The sequence below is a fragment of the Carettochelys insculpta genome, chromosome 16 (assembly GCF_033958435.1).
Source record: "Carettochelys insculpta isolate YL-2023 chromosome 16, ASM3395843v1, whole genome shotgun sequence".
NCBI lineage: Eukaryota > Metazoa > Chordata > Testudines > Carettochelyidae > Carettochelys > Carettochelys insculpta.
This window is the reverse complement of record NC_134152.1, coordinates 17,917,148-17,934,625: the sequence shown is the minus strand read 5'-3', so window position 1 is coordinate 17,934,625 and position 17,478 is coordinate 17,917,148. Positions and strand designations below refer to the sequence as shown.

At 48.9% G+C, this 17,478-nt stretch overlaps 1 protein-coding gene across 2 annotated transcripts in view; it reads left to right on the top strand.

Moving 5' to 3' along the window:
• The window catches only part of SNX29 (sorting nexin 29), a 487,403-nt gene that overhangs the window by 458,767 nt on the left and 11,158 nt on the right, over positions 1 to 17,478 (top strand). The window contains exon 21 of one of the 2 annotated variants that reach the window (XM_075010435.1): positions 4,777 to 5,625. The exons of the other annotated variant lie outside the window; for it this stretch is intronic. Within the exon in view, the coding sequence (XP_074866536.1) occupies positions 4,777 to 4,819 (43 nt within the window). The 3' untranslated portion in view covers positions 4,820 to 5,625. Of the gene's footprint in view, positions 1 to 4,776; positions 5,626 to 17,478 lie in introns of those variants that run through there. 2 annotated transcript variants of the gene reach the window in all.

Sequence of the window (17,478 nt, the reverse complement as noted above, 5' to 3'; positions counted from 1 at the left end):
GGAATAAATTGGCCAAGGAGGTTGTGGAATATCCATAACTGGAGAGTTTTAAGAGAGGGTTAGATAAACAGCTGTCAGGAATTGTCTAAATAGTAATAGATGACCTCTTGAGGTCACTTCCTGCTCCAAGATTTCTCAGGGAGATCAGTAAGGAGATGGCACAATAATCAGTAATAAAATTTGAATTTTCTTGTAATGCTAATCCCACAAAATGAGCTAATAAATCATTATTTTAAATTAGGTGATACTTGATAATTCATGAATGGCAGGAGAATTCAGGAAGGGCAAATGAAGAATTGCATTTTATATGGGGAACCATGATGCAGATTTAAAATTATAAAACACAAAAATCCAATTTTCTGTTGCTTTATTTCTTTGCCAATGCATCTGAAACATAAATCAATGGAAGCCCATATGAATCTATTGATTTTTCAAGAATGCTGTCCTGTGCATTTTAGGGTGAAAAAAAATACAAATCTGTGTGGTTTTGCCCACCTGAACAACATACAGGATGTTCCTGTCATTCAAAGACAGGAAACATAAGCACAAGTTGATGCATATTTACTTTTGCACTGTGTTGGAGAGTAAACTTTTTTTTTTTTAGCAACATTGTATCTTACAAGTTGGTGTGCGGGACACCTTTGGGAGATGTACTGTATGGAGGCCACTACTCATGCACAGCTGAGAAGTTGGTTAGACTATAATAACTAGGGTCCAGCTAAGTAGATTAACTATTAAGTCTTTGGGGATTTCTGTCTAGATTTTGAGGCTCAGCTGGCTCCAGGAGGAGTTGGTGTACTCCAAGTGAAGACTGGGCTTTCAAGTTTTTCTAAAAAGCACTTCTTATAGTGAAGATTCCTTATTATTTGACTCTTTCCAGTGATAGAGATGCCATTTTCATATGTTTTTGTATTTATATTCCTCATGGTTTTCGTTACTGAGATTGATCTTTGCTTTTTTACTTGCGGCAATATATGAAATTTTGCTACTGAATATTGTGTGGCCACCTTGTTACTGTTCTAGCTTCTGCTTGCCTGATTTCAATACAGTGCACAACTTCATCCTCCCCCATCATGTTACCTCTTGCCCCCTTGACTTGTTCAATGCCAGCCCAAATACCCTCTTTGTTAATATCTTCATGCCCTCTTGATGTCCCCATTTGTTTGTGAAGTGTGCATGCAAATCCAGTACCTCAGGCCTCAGCTCTCTCTTTAATCAAATAGTTTCATAAAGGTCTACAATTGTAATGAGGCTCACACAAGAAAGAAATGAACAATGGTAGCTTTTAAAAACTCCATGACACTTCATCCAAGGTGAGGCCTTTCTGTGTTCAAAAGCTGTTTATTATAGAGAACATCTTAATATCTACAGCATCAAGCATGTTGTCATTAGTTGTAAAAGATAATAGGAGAACCTTTTGCTGTGAAAGTTCATTTATTATCTATGTTTGACATATCCACCTGAGGAAAATCGTAGTCCTACAATATTTTAGAAGTGGATTTCTCATTTATTAATTTTTCTCTTATCATATTTGCTAGTTTCAGAGAGATAGCTGTGTTAGTATGTATTTGCAAAAACGAGGAGTCCTGTGGCAATTTAAAGACAACAGATTTATGTAGGGTAAGCTTTTGTGGGTAAAACACATTTCGTCAAATGCATCCTCAACATATTGTTAGCTTGCCACCCATGAAAATCCTAAGCTTTCTCTAATAAAAGGTTTTTGACTCTGTTCTATATTGTTGGATATGTTAATGTTACTCCCGTTACCATCTAAGTCAAATGATCAGCTCACTTTCAGAAAAATAGCTGAATCTTCACTGGATGAATAATTTAAAATGAAGCTCATGTTGGTTGATCAAAATTGCTTTTTTATCACAACTTCTTTTTATCATGTCATTCATTCTTATAGTGACTTGACTTAAACCCTTGTACTCCAAATGGAGTACAGGTCATCTACAAGTCTCCTCTACTTCACTCTCTCTTGGGACATAGCTTCTAGCAGACCCCAGGAATACCCTCGTTGTTGTCCTTCAATCTCAGTAGATCTTCTCCGACATCTTCCTGTTTTGTGTATTCCTTGTGGGTTCCATTTGAGAACTCGATGGACTGTACTCGATGATAGTTTTCTGAAAGTCTGGCCTAGCCATCCCCACTTTCTTCTCTTCCTTCACTTTCTTCTCTTCACATTCTTATCAATAATATTAACAAACTGACCAGTCATTCCTGGACTATTTAAGTGAAAGAGAAGGGCGAGAATTCTATTTGGAAAATAAAGGGAAAACATATATAGTTTATACAAATTATTGTATTTTTGAAAAATGAAAGAAAAAATTTGTAGAAATAAAAGTCTGTGAAAGATTACGTAGAGCTGTTGGTGGACAACATTTGCCATCTTTCTGGCTTTTGCTAGAATAAATAGAGGTAGGTGAGTGTTGGGGTATGGGAGGGCTGACAGTAAAGGGTGGGTGTCTTAGGAGTGAAAGCAGAGGGCTGGGAGAGTTGGGGGGGGTCAAGGCAGGGGGTGGAGGGTGCTGCAGTGAGGTCACAGGGGTAAGGGAAGAGGGCTTGTTGGTTGGTGGATGTGGAGAAGTGAGAACAAGGGTTTGGGTGTGGGGCTTCAGGACAGGGAGTGGCAGGGTGATGGAGTGAGGACAGGTTGGCAGGGAATCGGGGGGGGGGGTCAGATGCCACAGCAGGGGTTTTGGTGTGGGGGCAGCTTAGGGCAGGGATGGAGTGAGGGCAGGGGACAAAGGGCTAAGGGTTCCTTGGAGGGGCTTAGAAGTGGTAGTGAGGTATGGGGGCATTCTGTGGCCAGGGAGCTAGGGAGAGGGGCACAGGGTCTGGGAAGGTGTGGGGTTTTAGTGGAAGGGGTGGGATTGGTGTGGTGAGGGTGGTGGCTGGGGGAGAATTGGCATAGGATGGGGATGCAGACATCAAAAAGGGGTTTTGTTGAGGGAGTTCAGATCACAAGGTGGAAGAGAGTGGAGTCAGGGCAGTAGCTTCGGGCTGAGGGCGGAGAGTTGAGATGGGGGATTAGGGCAGGGACTGGAGAATCACAGAGCAAGTGGGTTTACAGCAGGGGCTTGGGAGATCTCAGGAGACTTACCAGGGGCAGCCACAGTGGTGAAGTTGCAGCTGGTCCATGGTAGGGACATGGCTGCACTGCCCGGTCCAGGCATTTCTTCATGGGGGTCTGGGGCGCGGATCCTGGCTCCAGCATCTCCGGGGGCTGGGCTGGGCCAGACCAGCTTCTACAACTGTAGTTCATTGTGGGGGAGGCACCTTCCCACACTCCGGGGGAGGCTGGGTTCTTCGCTGGGGGGACCCTTCCCCCCATCTCAACGTGAACAGGGGAGCGGGCAGGCTGGGGCTAGGGCTCTTTTCCCTGACCCTGGCACAGCAGTTGGGGTGTGGGGGAGGAGCTGGAGATGTGATTTTTTTCCCTTGCCCAGTAGCAGCGGCAGGGTGACCAGGGTTGGAGCCAGAGCCAGGGCTACAGCTATGGCTTTTTTCCCAGTCCCAGCATAGCAGCAGTGGAGGGTCGGGGTGAGGTTGGGGCCACAGCTCTTTTCTGTCCCCTGGGGCCGGGGTCAAGTTTTTTTCTCTGGCCCTGGCACAGCAGTGTGGTCTAGGGCAGGGAAAGCAGAACCGGGGCCCAAGTTGCAGCTTTTTTCCTGGCCCCAGCCCAGCAGGAGGAGACAGGGTGGGACCCAGGGCTTTTTTTCCGCCCCCCCAGAAAAGCACCCCACCCCTGGCACAGTGGCAGCAGGGGGAGGGGGCATGGCTGGGACTGTTTTTCTTAATGCCAGGGAGAGCAGTGGACGTGGGCCTGGTGGTAGGGCAGTTTTCCCAGCTCCAATAAGAGCTTTGGGGAGCCATGGCTGTGGGCGGGGGGGTGGCAGCAGAGCTTTCCTTGTGCAGCACTGTGACCAGGCACCAGGAAGTTTGGGGGGGCTAGAAGGTCACTTACCTCTCTGGGCAGGGTGGAGAACCCTCTCTGTGTAGCCACTGTTTTCCTGCTACAGCTGCCCCCAGAGGTCACTCTGCAGTATGGCTTATCCCTGTGCTCGCTGCCCTTAACAGCGAGTCTGAAGTAATTCGTGCCTGTCATTTTCCATGTTCTGGGAACTCCTAGGATTTCAGGCACTTCCCAATTTCCAGGCGCAATTAAACCTTGACCTTGGTTTAGTTCAAGCAGTGGTCCACCCAGCCGCCCCTGCAGGAGCAATGCTCGCCCTGCTCCATGCCTTGCAGGAGGCAGCTGAGCAACTCCTTGCCACAGAGGAGGAGCTGCCCGCAGGGGAGGAGGACGCAACCCCCAACCCTGCAGCACCCCCCCGCCTCATATGCCACCAGCTGTGGAGCTGCCCCACGAGCACTGACTGGTGGGAGCGGCTGGTGCTCGGAGAGTGGGACAACGACTGCTGGCTCAGGAGCTTTCGCATGAGCCGGCAGACATTTCTGGAGCTATGCCAGTGGCTCACCCCCGCACTGAGGCACCAGGACACCGCCATGCGGCATGCCCTCAGCGTGGAGAAACGGGTCGGCATCGCTGTCTGGAAGCTGGCCACTCCAGACAGCTACCGATCCGTGGGCCATTAGTTTGGTGTCGGCAAGGCCACCGTCGGGGCTGTCCTCATGGAGGTAAGAGGACCCACGGGGGGAGGGGGAGGCAGCTCTGGGAGGGCAGGGGAGGGGAGGGGGGCCCTGGCAGGGGAGGGCCATACACACCCTGCTCACCCCTCATTGGTGCTCTCCCATGTGCTTCCCCTGCAGGTTGTCCGCTCCATCAACGCCATGCTCCTCCACAGGCTCGTGAGGCTTGGAGACCCGGATGCCGCCATCATGGGCTTTGCCACCCTGGGCTTCCCCAGTTGCTTTGGGGCTCTGGATGGGACTCACATCCCCATCCGCGCCCTGAAGCACAGTGGAGGACGCTACATAAACAGGAAGGGCTACCACTCAGTGATCCTCCAGGCCTTGGCAGACAGCCGGGGCCGTTTCCTGGACATTTATGTGGGCTGGCCTGGCAGCACCCACGACGCCCGGGTATTCCGGAACTTGGGCCTGTGCCGCCGGCTGGAGGCGGGGACCTACGTCCCCCAGCGGGAGATCCCTCTGGGGGACGCCACCATGCCTTTTGCGTCATCACAGATGCGGCATACCCCTCCGGCCCTGGCTCATGCACCCGTACACGGGCCATCTGTCTGCCAGCCAGGAGCGCTTCAGCCAGCACCTGAACCACGTGCGCCAGGCGGTGGAGCACTCATTTGGCCGCCTCAAAGGGCGCTGGAGGTGTCTCCTCACCCGCCTGGATGTGAACCCCACCAACATCCCCCAGATTGTGGATGCATGCAGCGCCCTACACAACCTGGTGGAGAGCAAGGGGGAGGCCTTCTTTCAGGGCTGGGCTGTGGAGGCCGGCAGGGCCGACGTGCAGCCACCCGCTGTCCCCAGTCACCAGGTGGACCCCGAAGGCACCCGGGTCCAGGAGGCCCTGCGGGCCCAGTTCAATGAGGCTGCGGGGTGAATGCTGGCAGGCCCCCCACTGCACCCCCCCATCCTCCACAACACTCCCTGCCCCTACGCCCACACCACAGAGCACCCAAGAGCACACACCTCCCACTTTTCTTGTAAAAATAAAAGCAGACAGTTGTTTGTCAAATCAAACATCTTTTGAACTCTTATTATGAGGGAAATTCTAACTTATGTATGTATATATTATAAAAACAGGGATAACATGAAAGAGGAAGACAAGGAAGGGGAGAACTATTTACATGGGGGGGTAAGGATCAGCATTGGAAAACGGGGGTCACAAATACAAACTATTTACAGCAAAAAAATAACTTAAAAGTGGGGGGAATATATACAAAGGGGGGGGCACGTCCTGGGCCCCACGCCCCTACAGTCCAGCACTGGGGGTGGGCGGCCGGGATCCCCACCTTGGCCGCAGCCCTGGCCGGGGCTGTCTGGGGGCCGGGTGGACTGGGAGATACGGCCAGCGAGTGTCAGCTGGCCCCAGGTCCCCCTTGGTGGAATGGCCCTCGGTCGCGGGTGGCAGTGCGACGGCGGACAGCGCAGCGGGTGGCGCAGTGGGTGGAGCAGCGGGTGGAGCAGGCAGGGCGGGCACAGCATGGGGGGCCAGGTAGTCCGTAATGTGGTTGAAAGTCTGCATGTAGGCCCCCCATGCCTCCTGGCGCCAGGCCAGCGCCCGCTCCTGCAGGTGGAGGCGGCGTTGCTCCACCCTCAGCCGCTGCTCGGCGACCTCCACCTGCTGGCGGTGGAGGGCCAGCAGCTGGGGGTCCGTCGCCGGTGGCTGCTGGTGCTGGGTCCGCCGTCTTGCCTGCCGTGGGGCTGGTCGGTCCTCCGCCGAGGGGCTGGCCTGGAGTGATGGCCCCGGAGGGCTTTCCGGGACCACTGGCACCTCGCCAGCGCTCTCCGGTCCTTCTGATGGTGCAGCTGCGGAACACAGGAGGGGGGGGAAGAAGAGTGGAGACAGCCATTAGTGTGGGCCTCGAGCCATGGCCCTTGTCCCCCCACCCCTCTGCTGCAGGTTCCCCATCCCCGTCCCCGGGAGATGCTGCTGTGATGGGGTTCAGGGGTCCCCCTGCACTGCACCCTGTCCGCTGGCAGGAGTGACTTTCACTCAGCAGGTAAGACAGGAGAGGTTTATTAGGCAACAGATGCCCAGTTTCTCCCAGAAGTGACAGTACAGCAGTCAGAGACGGCCCTTCCAACCCGTCCTGGGGAGAAGACCCCGAGGGGTTCCCCTCTGGGGTGTAGCTTTCCCCCTCCTCAGGCTGGCTGCCTTCTAGCTCTCCCTTCCCCTAGCCTCTAACTGCCACCCCCGATTCAAACCCAGCTCAGCTCCTCCCTCCTCTTTGCTCAGGGCAGAGGTGTAACCTGCCAGTTGTAGCCCCAGGATCATCCTTAGCCACTGGGAGCTATTCAGCTTGTTTCTCATATCTAGCCTGAGTCTCGCATTTGCACTCCCCCCACTCCATCACATGCTGCTAGAGGTTCCGCTCCCCCCAGCCCCGGGGATGGGGCGTGGCACTGTCGTGCTGGGGGGGGCAGGGGTTGATGGACTCTTCTGAGGGACATGCCACTGCTGTCCTTGGGGCCATGGTCATCTGGGCATGTGGAGGGCCCTGGTCATATCTATTACCCCCGCCCCTCAACCCCAGGGGTGTGCACCAGGGGGGGTACATACCTGACGGTCCACTCCCACGGTCGGGGGACACCCGGTGGGCGGACGCCCGGCTGGAGCTCCGGGACGACATCATTATTTGGAGCCCGATGTCACTGGAGGAGGAGTCCCCCTCCTCCTCCTCCTGCTCTGGCGCCCCGGGGGTGGGCTCCTGGGGTGGTCCCCGGGGTGCGGGGCTTGCCTCCAGGGTGGACTCCACCTCCGGGGCCTGCTGGGGCTCCTCAGCCGAGGTGTCAAGAGTGGCTGGAGGGGAGGAGGTGTGCCGGGGGCCCAGGATGTCCCTGAGCTCCCTGTAAAAGGGGCAAGTGACGGGGGCGGCCCCAGATCGGCCGGTCACATCCCGGGCCCGGGCGTAACCCTGCCGCAGCTCCTTCACTTTACTCCAACATGATCTGGATTGTGGGCAGGGTGACCCTGGGCGGCCAGGCCCTCGGCCAGCCAAGCGAACGCATCTGCGTTCCGCCTCTTGCTCCCCATTACCTGGAGCACCTCCTCCTCGCTCCAGAGCCCCAGCAGGTCCCGAAGCTCGGCCTCCGTCCAGGAGGGGCCCCGCTGCCGCTTCCCAGGCTGGCTGCTGGGCTGTGAGCCCTGGCTCCCCTTGGGGGGTGTCCCCCGGGGGGGCTGCCGGGCGGCCATCAAGTCAGCTGGGGGTGTGGGTGGCTGCGGGGGAGCGTGCTGGCTAGCCGCGTGTTACTGCTGCTTCCTGCACGCGCTCTCAGCTTCCTGCACAGGAAGGGAGGGGGCGGGGACCTTTAAGGGGCCGCTCCAAGCGGCCACCATTGAGCTCAGGGGCTGGAGAGAGCGTCTCTCAACCCCTCAGCTGATGGCTGCCATGGAGGACCCCACAATTTCGATGTTGCGGGACGCGCAACGAGTACACGTTCCCTACTTCGACGTTGAACGTCGAAGTAGGGCGCTATTCCCATCCCTTCGTGGGGTTAGCGGCTTCAATGTCTCGCCGCCTAACGTCGATGTTAACTTCGAAATAGCGCCCAACACGTGTAGCCGTGACGGGGGCTATTTTGAAGTTGGTGCCGCTACTTCGAAGTAGCGTGCACGTGTAGACGCGGCTATAGTAGCACAGGAGATATGTTGCTAGTTTCTGCAGTAGGAGATTTAACCTCTCCAGTATTCTTGATATGGTAGAGAGTAGAGGAGATAAGCAGCAATGACAGATACCTCCATTTCTCCCCCTTGTAGGATGAGGTGGTACTGTGACTTCCGCTTGCTTTCTTTTATAAAATTTGGAGTAGTGTGGCTATGATTTTTGTAGGGACAAGATTGTCTTTTTTTACATCTATATACAATAGTGTCTGGGAATCTGCTTTCTGTAAATAGTTTACGTGGTACACGTATTATTTTATCCCGTTCTGTCTGTTGTTACTTCTAATGCCAAAAGTATAGATTATGAGATATTTAAAAGTTAAATTGGTAATTAAGGCTGTCTACACTCAACCTGTCAGTCTTCAAATGCAAATGACTTGACAAGGATGAAGGAGGAAGTCCCGGCTAGTCTCTATAATCCATTGTTGTATCAGTGAGTTGAAATTGCTACTTGTCAAACAAATGCACGTTACTCCCCTCATTTTTACGTGTAAGATGTATTGTGAATCCTGATGCATAAAAATCTTCTGTTTTTAATTATTTCAATATTTTCCATACTTAGTAATATATCCTAAGAGTGTATGCACTGGTTTTCTCCAACCTCTACAATGAACACTTTAATTCTAAAATCAAATCCTAAATATTGCTTTTATAGAAACAGTCTCTGAACACAGTCTCACCCCCAGAAGACAGAATGATGTAATCCAACAATTCTATGTAGAAAGCGAATGCACAGTTTGAGTTTACAGTTTGACACAAAGTCACCAACTGACTGAGAGCTGTGGAACTAGAGCTGGAACAGAACTGAAGGACCATCATGTCCAGCTCCCTGTGCTGAGATGGTATCATGTACTGAAATCCCCCCAAATATGCTCATTTGAATTACATGTATCTCGTGTTTCTGCGAGAGGGAGTGTGGGGAAGAGACCCCACAGCCCTGCAGCTGGAACCCGGCTGGGCAGCACCAGGCTGACAGAGCCAGCCATGGAGCCCCCAGCGGGGGGTCAGGGAGATCCCACTGCCCTGCGGCTGGGAAGCGGCTGGGCTGCCAGCCCAGCCCCCAGTGGCAGCCCCAAATGAGACTGCTGCTTCATTCCCCTCTCCTCGCTGCTTGTGGGACCCGGGAAACTGACCAACTTATGACTTCCCAGGTCCACCAGTGCAGGGCAAGCAGGAACCAGGCTGCTGCTTGGTTCCTGTCTCCCCTGGCCTTGTGGGACCCGAGAAACTGACCAGCTCATGGCTGGTCAGCTTCCCAATTCCTACAAGGGGTGGGGAGTTGGGAACCAAGTGACAGCCTGTTTCCCGGATACCCTGCACTGGCAGGACCTGGGAAACTGACCAGCCATAAGTTGGTCAGTGTCCCCATCCCACAAGTGGCAGGGAGCCGGGAACTAGGCTGCCCCGTGGGTCTCAGCTCCCCACTACTGTGGGAGCCAGGAAACTGACCAACCCTGTCCTGGCTCCTGCAAGCCCAGGGGAGCTGGGAACCAGGGGGCAGCCCGGTTCCCATCTTCCCTTGACTTGCGTGAAAATTTGAGTTATGGGGGTGGGTTGCAGGAACCCTGTGTGTAACTCCAGGGTTTACTGTAAATGTAGATCACCTTTGACAGGGATTTATCCAATCTGATCTTATAAACCTCCACTGATGGCAATTCCAGCACCTCCCTTGGAATCCTATTTCCCACCTTTGTAGTTTAAACGTTTTTCCTGATCTCTAACCTGTGTCTTTGCCTTCGCTCCATATTTAGTGCTTTACTGCTTGTTCCACTTTCAGTGGACTTGGAAAGCAATTAATCACATTCCTCTTTATAACATCACTTAATGTATTTGAACACCCTTATTAGGTCCCATCCCAGTTTTCTTTTCTCAGGACTAAATTTGCCCTATTTCTTCACACTTTTCCATATAGTTGAGATTTTCTAAACTTTTATCATTTTGTTGATCCTCTCTGGACACTCTTCAGTTATCCATACATCTTCCTGAAGTATTGGTACCCAGAATTGGATGCAGTATTCCTTCGGAGACCTCACCTGTGCTAAGTAAGGTGGGTCAGTCACCTCCTATGTCTTACATAGGATATTCCTGCTAATACTCCACAAAACATTAGTAGTCTTTTTTTGCAACTGTATCACATTGTTGATTCTCATGCAATTTGTATTCCACTTTCGCTCCCAGATCATTTCAGCAATAATGCATTCCAGACAGTTATTACCCATTCTGTAGTGTTGCACTTGATTTTTCCTTTGTATGTGTAATATGTTGCACTTTACTGAAGTTCTTCTTGCTGATTTCAACCCAGTTTTCCAATTTGTTAAAATTTGTGCAAGCCCTCCTACCTTTATATTATATATATGGTACATAACCACTCACCTCTCCATTATCCAGATTGTTAATGAAAATCGTGAATAGTACCAGTCACAGAACTGACCTCTGTTGGGTATGTTTGGGATAGGCATGTTTGGGACATCATGGCTACATCTTCACGTGCACGCTACATCGAAATAGCTTATTTCGATGTAGCGACATCGAAATTGTCTATTTCGATGAATAACGTCTACACGTCCTCCAGGGCTGGCAACGTCGACGTTCAACTTCGATGTTGGGCAGCACCACATCGAAATAGGTGCTGCGAGGGAACGTCTACACGCCAAAGTAGCACACATCGAAATAAGGGTGCCAGGAACAGCTGCAGACAGGGTCACAGGGCAGACTCAACAGCAAGCCGCTCCTTTAAAGGGCCCCTCCCAGACACAGTTGCACTAAACAACACAAGATCCACAGAGCTGACAACTGGTTGCAGACCCTGTGCATGCAGCGTGGATCCCCAGCTGCGGCAGCAGCAGCCAGAAGCCCTGGGCTAAGGGCTGCTGCACACGATGACCATAGAGCCCCGCAGGGGCTGGAGAGAGAGTGTCTCTCAACCCCTCAGCTGATGGCCGCCATGGCGGACCCCGCTATTTCGATGGTGCAGGACGCAGATCGTCTACACGTGCCCTACTTCAACGTTCAACTTCGAAGTAGGGCGCTATTCCCATCCCCTCATGGGGTTAGCGACTTCGACGTCTCGCCACCTAACGTCGATTTCAACTTCGAAATAGCGCCCAACACATGTAGCCGTGACGGGCGCTATTTCGAAGTTGGCACCGCTACTTCGAAGTAGCGTACACGTGTAGACACGGCCCATCTGTCCTTGAGTTCTCAAAGACAATTGCTCCTGTTTCTGAGATTGCTTCATCTAATTCCTGAAGAACCATAGGATGAATTCCATCAGGCCCTGTGTACTTGGATACTAATTTATCTAATTATTTTAAACTGCTCTTAACTTATTTTGGCTTGCATTCCTTCTCCATTGTAAGTATTGATTATGTTGGGATCACCAGTAATCTTACTAGTGACAACTGAAGCAAAATAGATATGAAACATCTTAGTCTTCTTGATACTATCCAGTTTTAGCTCCTCTCCCCCAGGTAGAAGCCCTACACTTACCTTTGTATTTCTCTTGCTCTTTTATTTAAAGAACCTCTTCTTATTGCTTGTTATGCCACTTGCTAATGTAATTCATTTTCTCATTTTGTGCCTACATGATTGTGCTTTTCTTTTGTACTCTTTTTAGCAATGTGTCCATATCTCCCCTTTTCATATGATTCCTTTTTGATTTTGAACTCATTAAAGATCCCCTGAAGGAACCATATTGGCTTCTTACTGTTCTTTCTGCATGTCCATCATATCAGAGTAGTTTGTAGCTATGCCTTTAACACTGTCTTCTTCAGAAACTACGAGCTCTCCTGAACTACTTTACCTCTTAAATCAGGGGTCAGCGGCCTTTCCAAGGCAGAGTGCTGAACTTTGACCTGTTGACCTCTCTGTATGGTCTGAGTGATGGTGATACCTTTTAAAATCACTAATAGGGCTACTTACAACCATTTCATTAATAAATTAATAAATAAATAAAGGTGCAGAGCTTTAACATTTAGATGGTGGTTGGTAGCATTAGATGGTCTTTTGCTAATCCACAGGTGACATGACTTTGAGCAAGCTCCTGGCTGCATGGGGACAAAGGGCAGGGTTGAGCACCCACCTCATGTACCAGTGAAAATTGGCTCATGTGCCACTCTTAGCACCTGTGCTGGGGGTTACTGACCCCATCTTAGATTTTCAGATTTTTGTCCCATGGAACCCTACCTACTATTTCTCTGAGTATGTTTAAATCTGCTGTAATTTTTTTTTAAGTTTATTGTCGTCTTTGGGCTATTCTTACTCTTCAGAATCATTAAACCTGTCATTTCATGATCACTTTCAACCAAATTGCTTTCCACCGTCAGATCTCTACCAATTCCTCCCTTATGGTCACATTCAAGTCTCGTATAGTTGTCCCCTAATAAGCTCCACCATATTCTAAAAGAAAAATATATTCCAAAAACTTTTTGGAAATTACATTTGTCTGTTTTACTTTTCCAACAGGAATCTGGGTAGTCCAAGTGGCTCATTATGAGCATGTCTTATGTTTCAGGTATTTCTGCTATTAGTTGTAAAAATGTCTCATCCACCTCCTCATCTTGTTTTGGTGGTCTATTGTAGACTCCCTACCAGGACACTACCTCTATTTTTTACTTTTTTCTTTTGCAAGAGACTTCTGACTGGTTTGCCATTATCTTCCTTTTGAACCTCAGAACAAAAGTGTGTGTGTGTGTTTGTGTGTGTGTAGAAAAGCTAAGCTGCCTCCTCCTTTTTTTTCTCCTCTTGTTCTTCCTGTATCTATACCTTTTTATGCTAATGCTCTCTTTCTGAGATTTATGCCAGCTGATCTCTGAAAACAGTTAAGTTTTTATTTTATTTCCCATATTCAGGGCCCTACCAAATTCACAGCCATGCAAAGTATTTCAACCCAAAAGGGCATTGTGGGGGGAGAAGAGGAGGGTGTCACAAGGTTATTTTAGGAGGATCATGCTATTGCCAGCCTTACTTCTCCACTGCCTTCAAGACTGGGCAGCTGGAGCGCAATGATTACAATGTTGCTTGGAGCCCAGCTCTGAAGGCAGCACCCCACTAGCAGCAGTACAAAAGTAAAGGTGGCAATACTATATTCATGTCTCCCTTACTTCTGTACCACCGCTTTCAGCACTGGGCATCTGAAGAGTGGCAGCTGCAGACTAAAAATTCCAGCTCTGCAGGCAGCAGTGTAGAAATAACGGTGACAATAACATACTATATCTTCCTTACTTCTGTGCTGCTGCTGGAGGTAAACTGCCTTCAGAGCAGGACTCCTCACCAGCAGCCACTGTAGTCCAGATGCCCAGCTCTGAAGCAGCCCTGTCGCCAACTTCAGCATGGAAGTAAGGTAGCAGTGCCATAACCCATGCCCTGCCTCACATAACTCCTTTTGTGTGTCCAGACCCCTGCAATTACAACACTGTGAAAATTCAAATTTAATTATCTGAAAAAAAAAATTTACCATTTTAAAAACCCCGTGACCATGAAATTGACCACTGTGGACCATTAATTTGGTATGGCCATACCCATATGCCTTCTTTTTGTGTATAGATATCTAAGATGTTGAGCAAATTCTCTCACTGACTTCCCTTTTGTTGCTTCTGTGACCCTACTGTTACTTTCCATGTGCCCTATAACATTTAGTTCCCAGAGAAGGTCATCTTTAATCCTTACCTGTGGGCTTTTGTCACATGCCCCTTCTGAATATGAATCTAGTTTCGAGCCCTCCTCACTAAGCTGATGAATTAGAAACAAAGGTGCTCTTTCCCTTCTTGGTCAGACATACCCCATCTCTTCCCACCACTTCTCCTTCCTGGAACAGCTTCTGCTTTGACACCATCTCCACAACCACGTATTCATCTTCAAAATGTGCCTGTCCTTGCCTGTGCCCTTAAACTCACTCCCAGCCCCTGTAGCTACTGCTGATCCTCTCAGGCTCATGCCTGGAGGTATTAACAGTGTCTATGTGGATTCCCAACCTGGAGTAGTGGTCAGAGGGATAAATGAGTCTCAGGAATGTTTCTTTAATGTCTCAGATGCAAGCTGCAGGCAGGCAGCACACCTCCCAGGGTCTAATGTGAGATGGATGTCTCCAAACACATCAGACCTCTGTTGCTGCCACCTTTTGGGGGTGGTGGCTGTGAGGTCTGCTCCTCGTCTCCTGTTGGCAGTTCAGTATGTAGGGTTTTTTTTTTTTACTGCAATGGACAGGGGAAAGTGGGAGTGGGTAGGTGGAGCACTATCTGCTATCCTGATTGGCCAACAGTCAGTCTCCTCCCCTAGAGCAGTCAATTCTTTTTCCTCTTCTGGTGCTGCTGTAATCAGCTAGCATCCTGTTTCATGGATGTTTCCACATGCTTCCTGCTGAAATTCTCACACTCTGGGATGGTATTCAGATGAACTACCTCCTCCAGCAGCTCTCATCTGATGCCTGGGAGACTTCACCAACAGACACCTCTTTTGTTGGGAAAATAACAAAGAATCTGAGGTCATTAAAAAGAGCAGTTATGATAAGTTGTTCTGTACAGATGCACCTCAGGCAGAACTTGACACCATGACAAAATCAATTAAACTGAATTGGTATCCAAAACAAATGCAGAGCAGAGCAATTAGGAGTGCATACAAGCTAAAAATGACTTAATGGGGAAATGGAATTGATTGTCCCAGTAGGATGCATTCATCATCTGGCTCAAATGTAAAAAAAAGAACTGGAAAGTGTAGCAACGAAGAAGTAGACGTGTTAGTCTGTACTCCAACAAAACAAAACAGCAGAAATGTAGCACTTTAAAGACTAACAAAAGGATTTATTCGGTGATGAACTTTTGTGGGACGGACCCATTTCATCAGATCAATCTGATTTCCAGTACAGACTTAGTTGCATTTGACAATTCTTCTGCCAAATAGGCCAGCATTTGAGAGGTGCCCTAATTTTCTCCAGAGCTGGCCTACAAAATATATCCTTCAAAGACTGTGATGTTTTAAGGTGATGAAACAAAGAAAGAACTTGATATTCAAATGAACTAGGCTAATAATGGCAACCCTGAGCTTGAATATTAACATTAGTCAAAGGTTTAACTTGAAATACAAATGCTGGTAAATCTGCTCTTGTAAAAAGGACAAATTAAAAAGGAGAGTGATAAGGTGCTGGCAAAAATAATTTGCAATAGAATATATTGCACTGAATTGTTACCTGTATATATATTTGCTAGAGACACTGCCAGGACCACTGAAATGTGCATAGAATGGCTTATACTACGGCACTTAACTCTATGCTCATCTGTTGATTGGTTAGTAAGGCATGTGCTTGAAAGGAAAATGCTCTATACCATGTGGAGATCTATGGCCAGGCTATGTCAGGATCAAAATTCTTGTATTCATCAAAAGGAAACAAGTCAGGAAAATAATCATCTCCTTCTCACCAGTTTTTAATCTCTCCTCATCTAAACCCCCTCCCCCCGCCAAAAAAAGTTAGTGGTTCCTATATTTTGAGGCAGTGTTTGCGAGTCAGCACACTCAGCACTCAGCAGACAGTTTGCAGCTAAAACTGGTAAGTGTGAGACACTCTCAGATGCTGGCAGCCTTTATCATACTGTTTTTCCACAAATCCAAGTTGGGCGGCCTTAAGATGGGGGGAAATATTTTTAAAAAATATGTGTCTTGTAAGCTCCTAACTTATTTTTGCCCATGTGACATAGGTTTCCATGGAAGCAGATCTGGCCACTAGCAGCTGAAATGAATTTCATCTGGTAGTGGTTGTTTCCATGGAAAAGAGTGCTGGATGATTGGAAATCCAATGTCTGTATTATAATACTTCATTTTTAAAGCCTACCTATTTTAATAAACAGAGAGTAATTCTATATTTACATGAAATTTAAATTGTGATTTTAAAAATAGATTTAAAAATCAATTATGTCACATGCTCTAGGTACTCTTTTCAGTCACAGTGCTGGAGATCAGCAGTAGCTGTATTTTAGTCAGTGGAGTTACTCTGGATTTACCCCCAATGGAACTGGTAACATTTTGATGTTTTCCATCAAGTCAGATGTACTCCTAACAGTCCATGCTTCTTAGTCAAAATGGAGTCCTGTTGATACATAACTCCTTATTTGAGGAAATCCATATTGTACCCTTTGAACTCTTTCTCCTTTCTTTTGATAGATTATCTGCTGTCAATTAAAAGCAAGGGCAAGTGGCTTCCTGTTGGACTAACACGGATAATTTGTGAACATGCCAGCAGGAGGAGTTGTGTGTTCAAAGATACTTCTAGTTAAACAAGCACTGCATTACACTAGCTATATAACACTGTTTCCACATCCAGCATAAACTACTGGATAATCAATAACTGTCTGTTTAGCTGCATGAGCCTACCAGTTGTTGGCAGCAGCCATCACTCTGGCAAATTGACTCCTGGCATTAAAGGTAATCTTGTTTATTATGAGAAATGCCAGTCAAAGCAAAAATTGTTTCTTTCCTTCCTTTTGTAAATCCGATGCTTGCATATACTGAAAATGATATGATATAATAATTTTTATTATTTCCAGTTTAGCCATGGAAGATGAGCTGAGTAGGATAGAACTGCTGATACCTCTTCTAAGCAACTAGCAGGTTATTACATAGCATTCCCATGATCCTGGATAGCGTGGGTTGGTTTAAAACAGGGGTGGTCAACCCACAGGTCTTTGCTCAATGAAATGTGTCTCCTGTTTGGGGCCATGCACCTGGACTGTTCCCCACTGCTCTACGCACGCGCTCCGGTGCCTAGAGAGAGAGGCACAGGGCGACGGCTCCTGTGAGTCCCAGGTATTGGGTTAGAGTGAGGCGAGGGGGTGAGCTGGGAGTGCCTGACCCTGGGGTAGGGGAGGGGCATTGTGTTAGAGCAGGGATCTGAGAGTGCCTGGCTCTAGGGGAGGGGTGGGGGATTGGATTAGAGCCGGGGAGCTGGGGGTGCCTGGCTCCGGGGGCCGATGGGCAATTGGGTTAGAGCAGGGGCCTGGGGGTGCCTGACTCTGGGTGATGGATGCAGGATTGGATAAGAACAGGGGGCTGGGGGTGCCTGGCTCCAATGGAAGGGAAGAGCACTGAGCCACATATTATGTATTTATTTTTATCGATCTATAAATAGATATTATATCTCTCTAGATAGATAGATAGACTAAATATATATATGCATA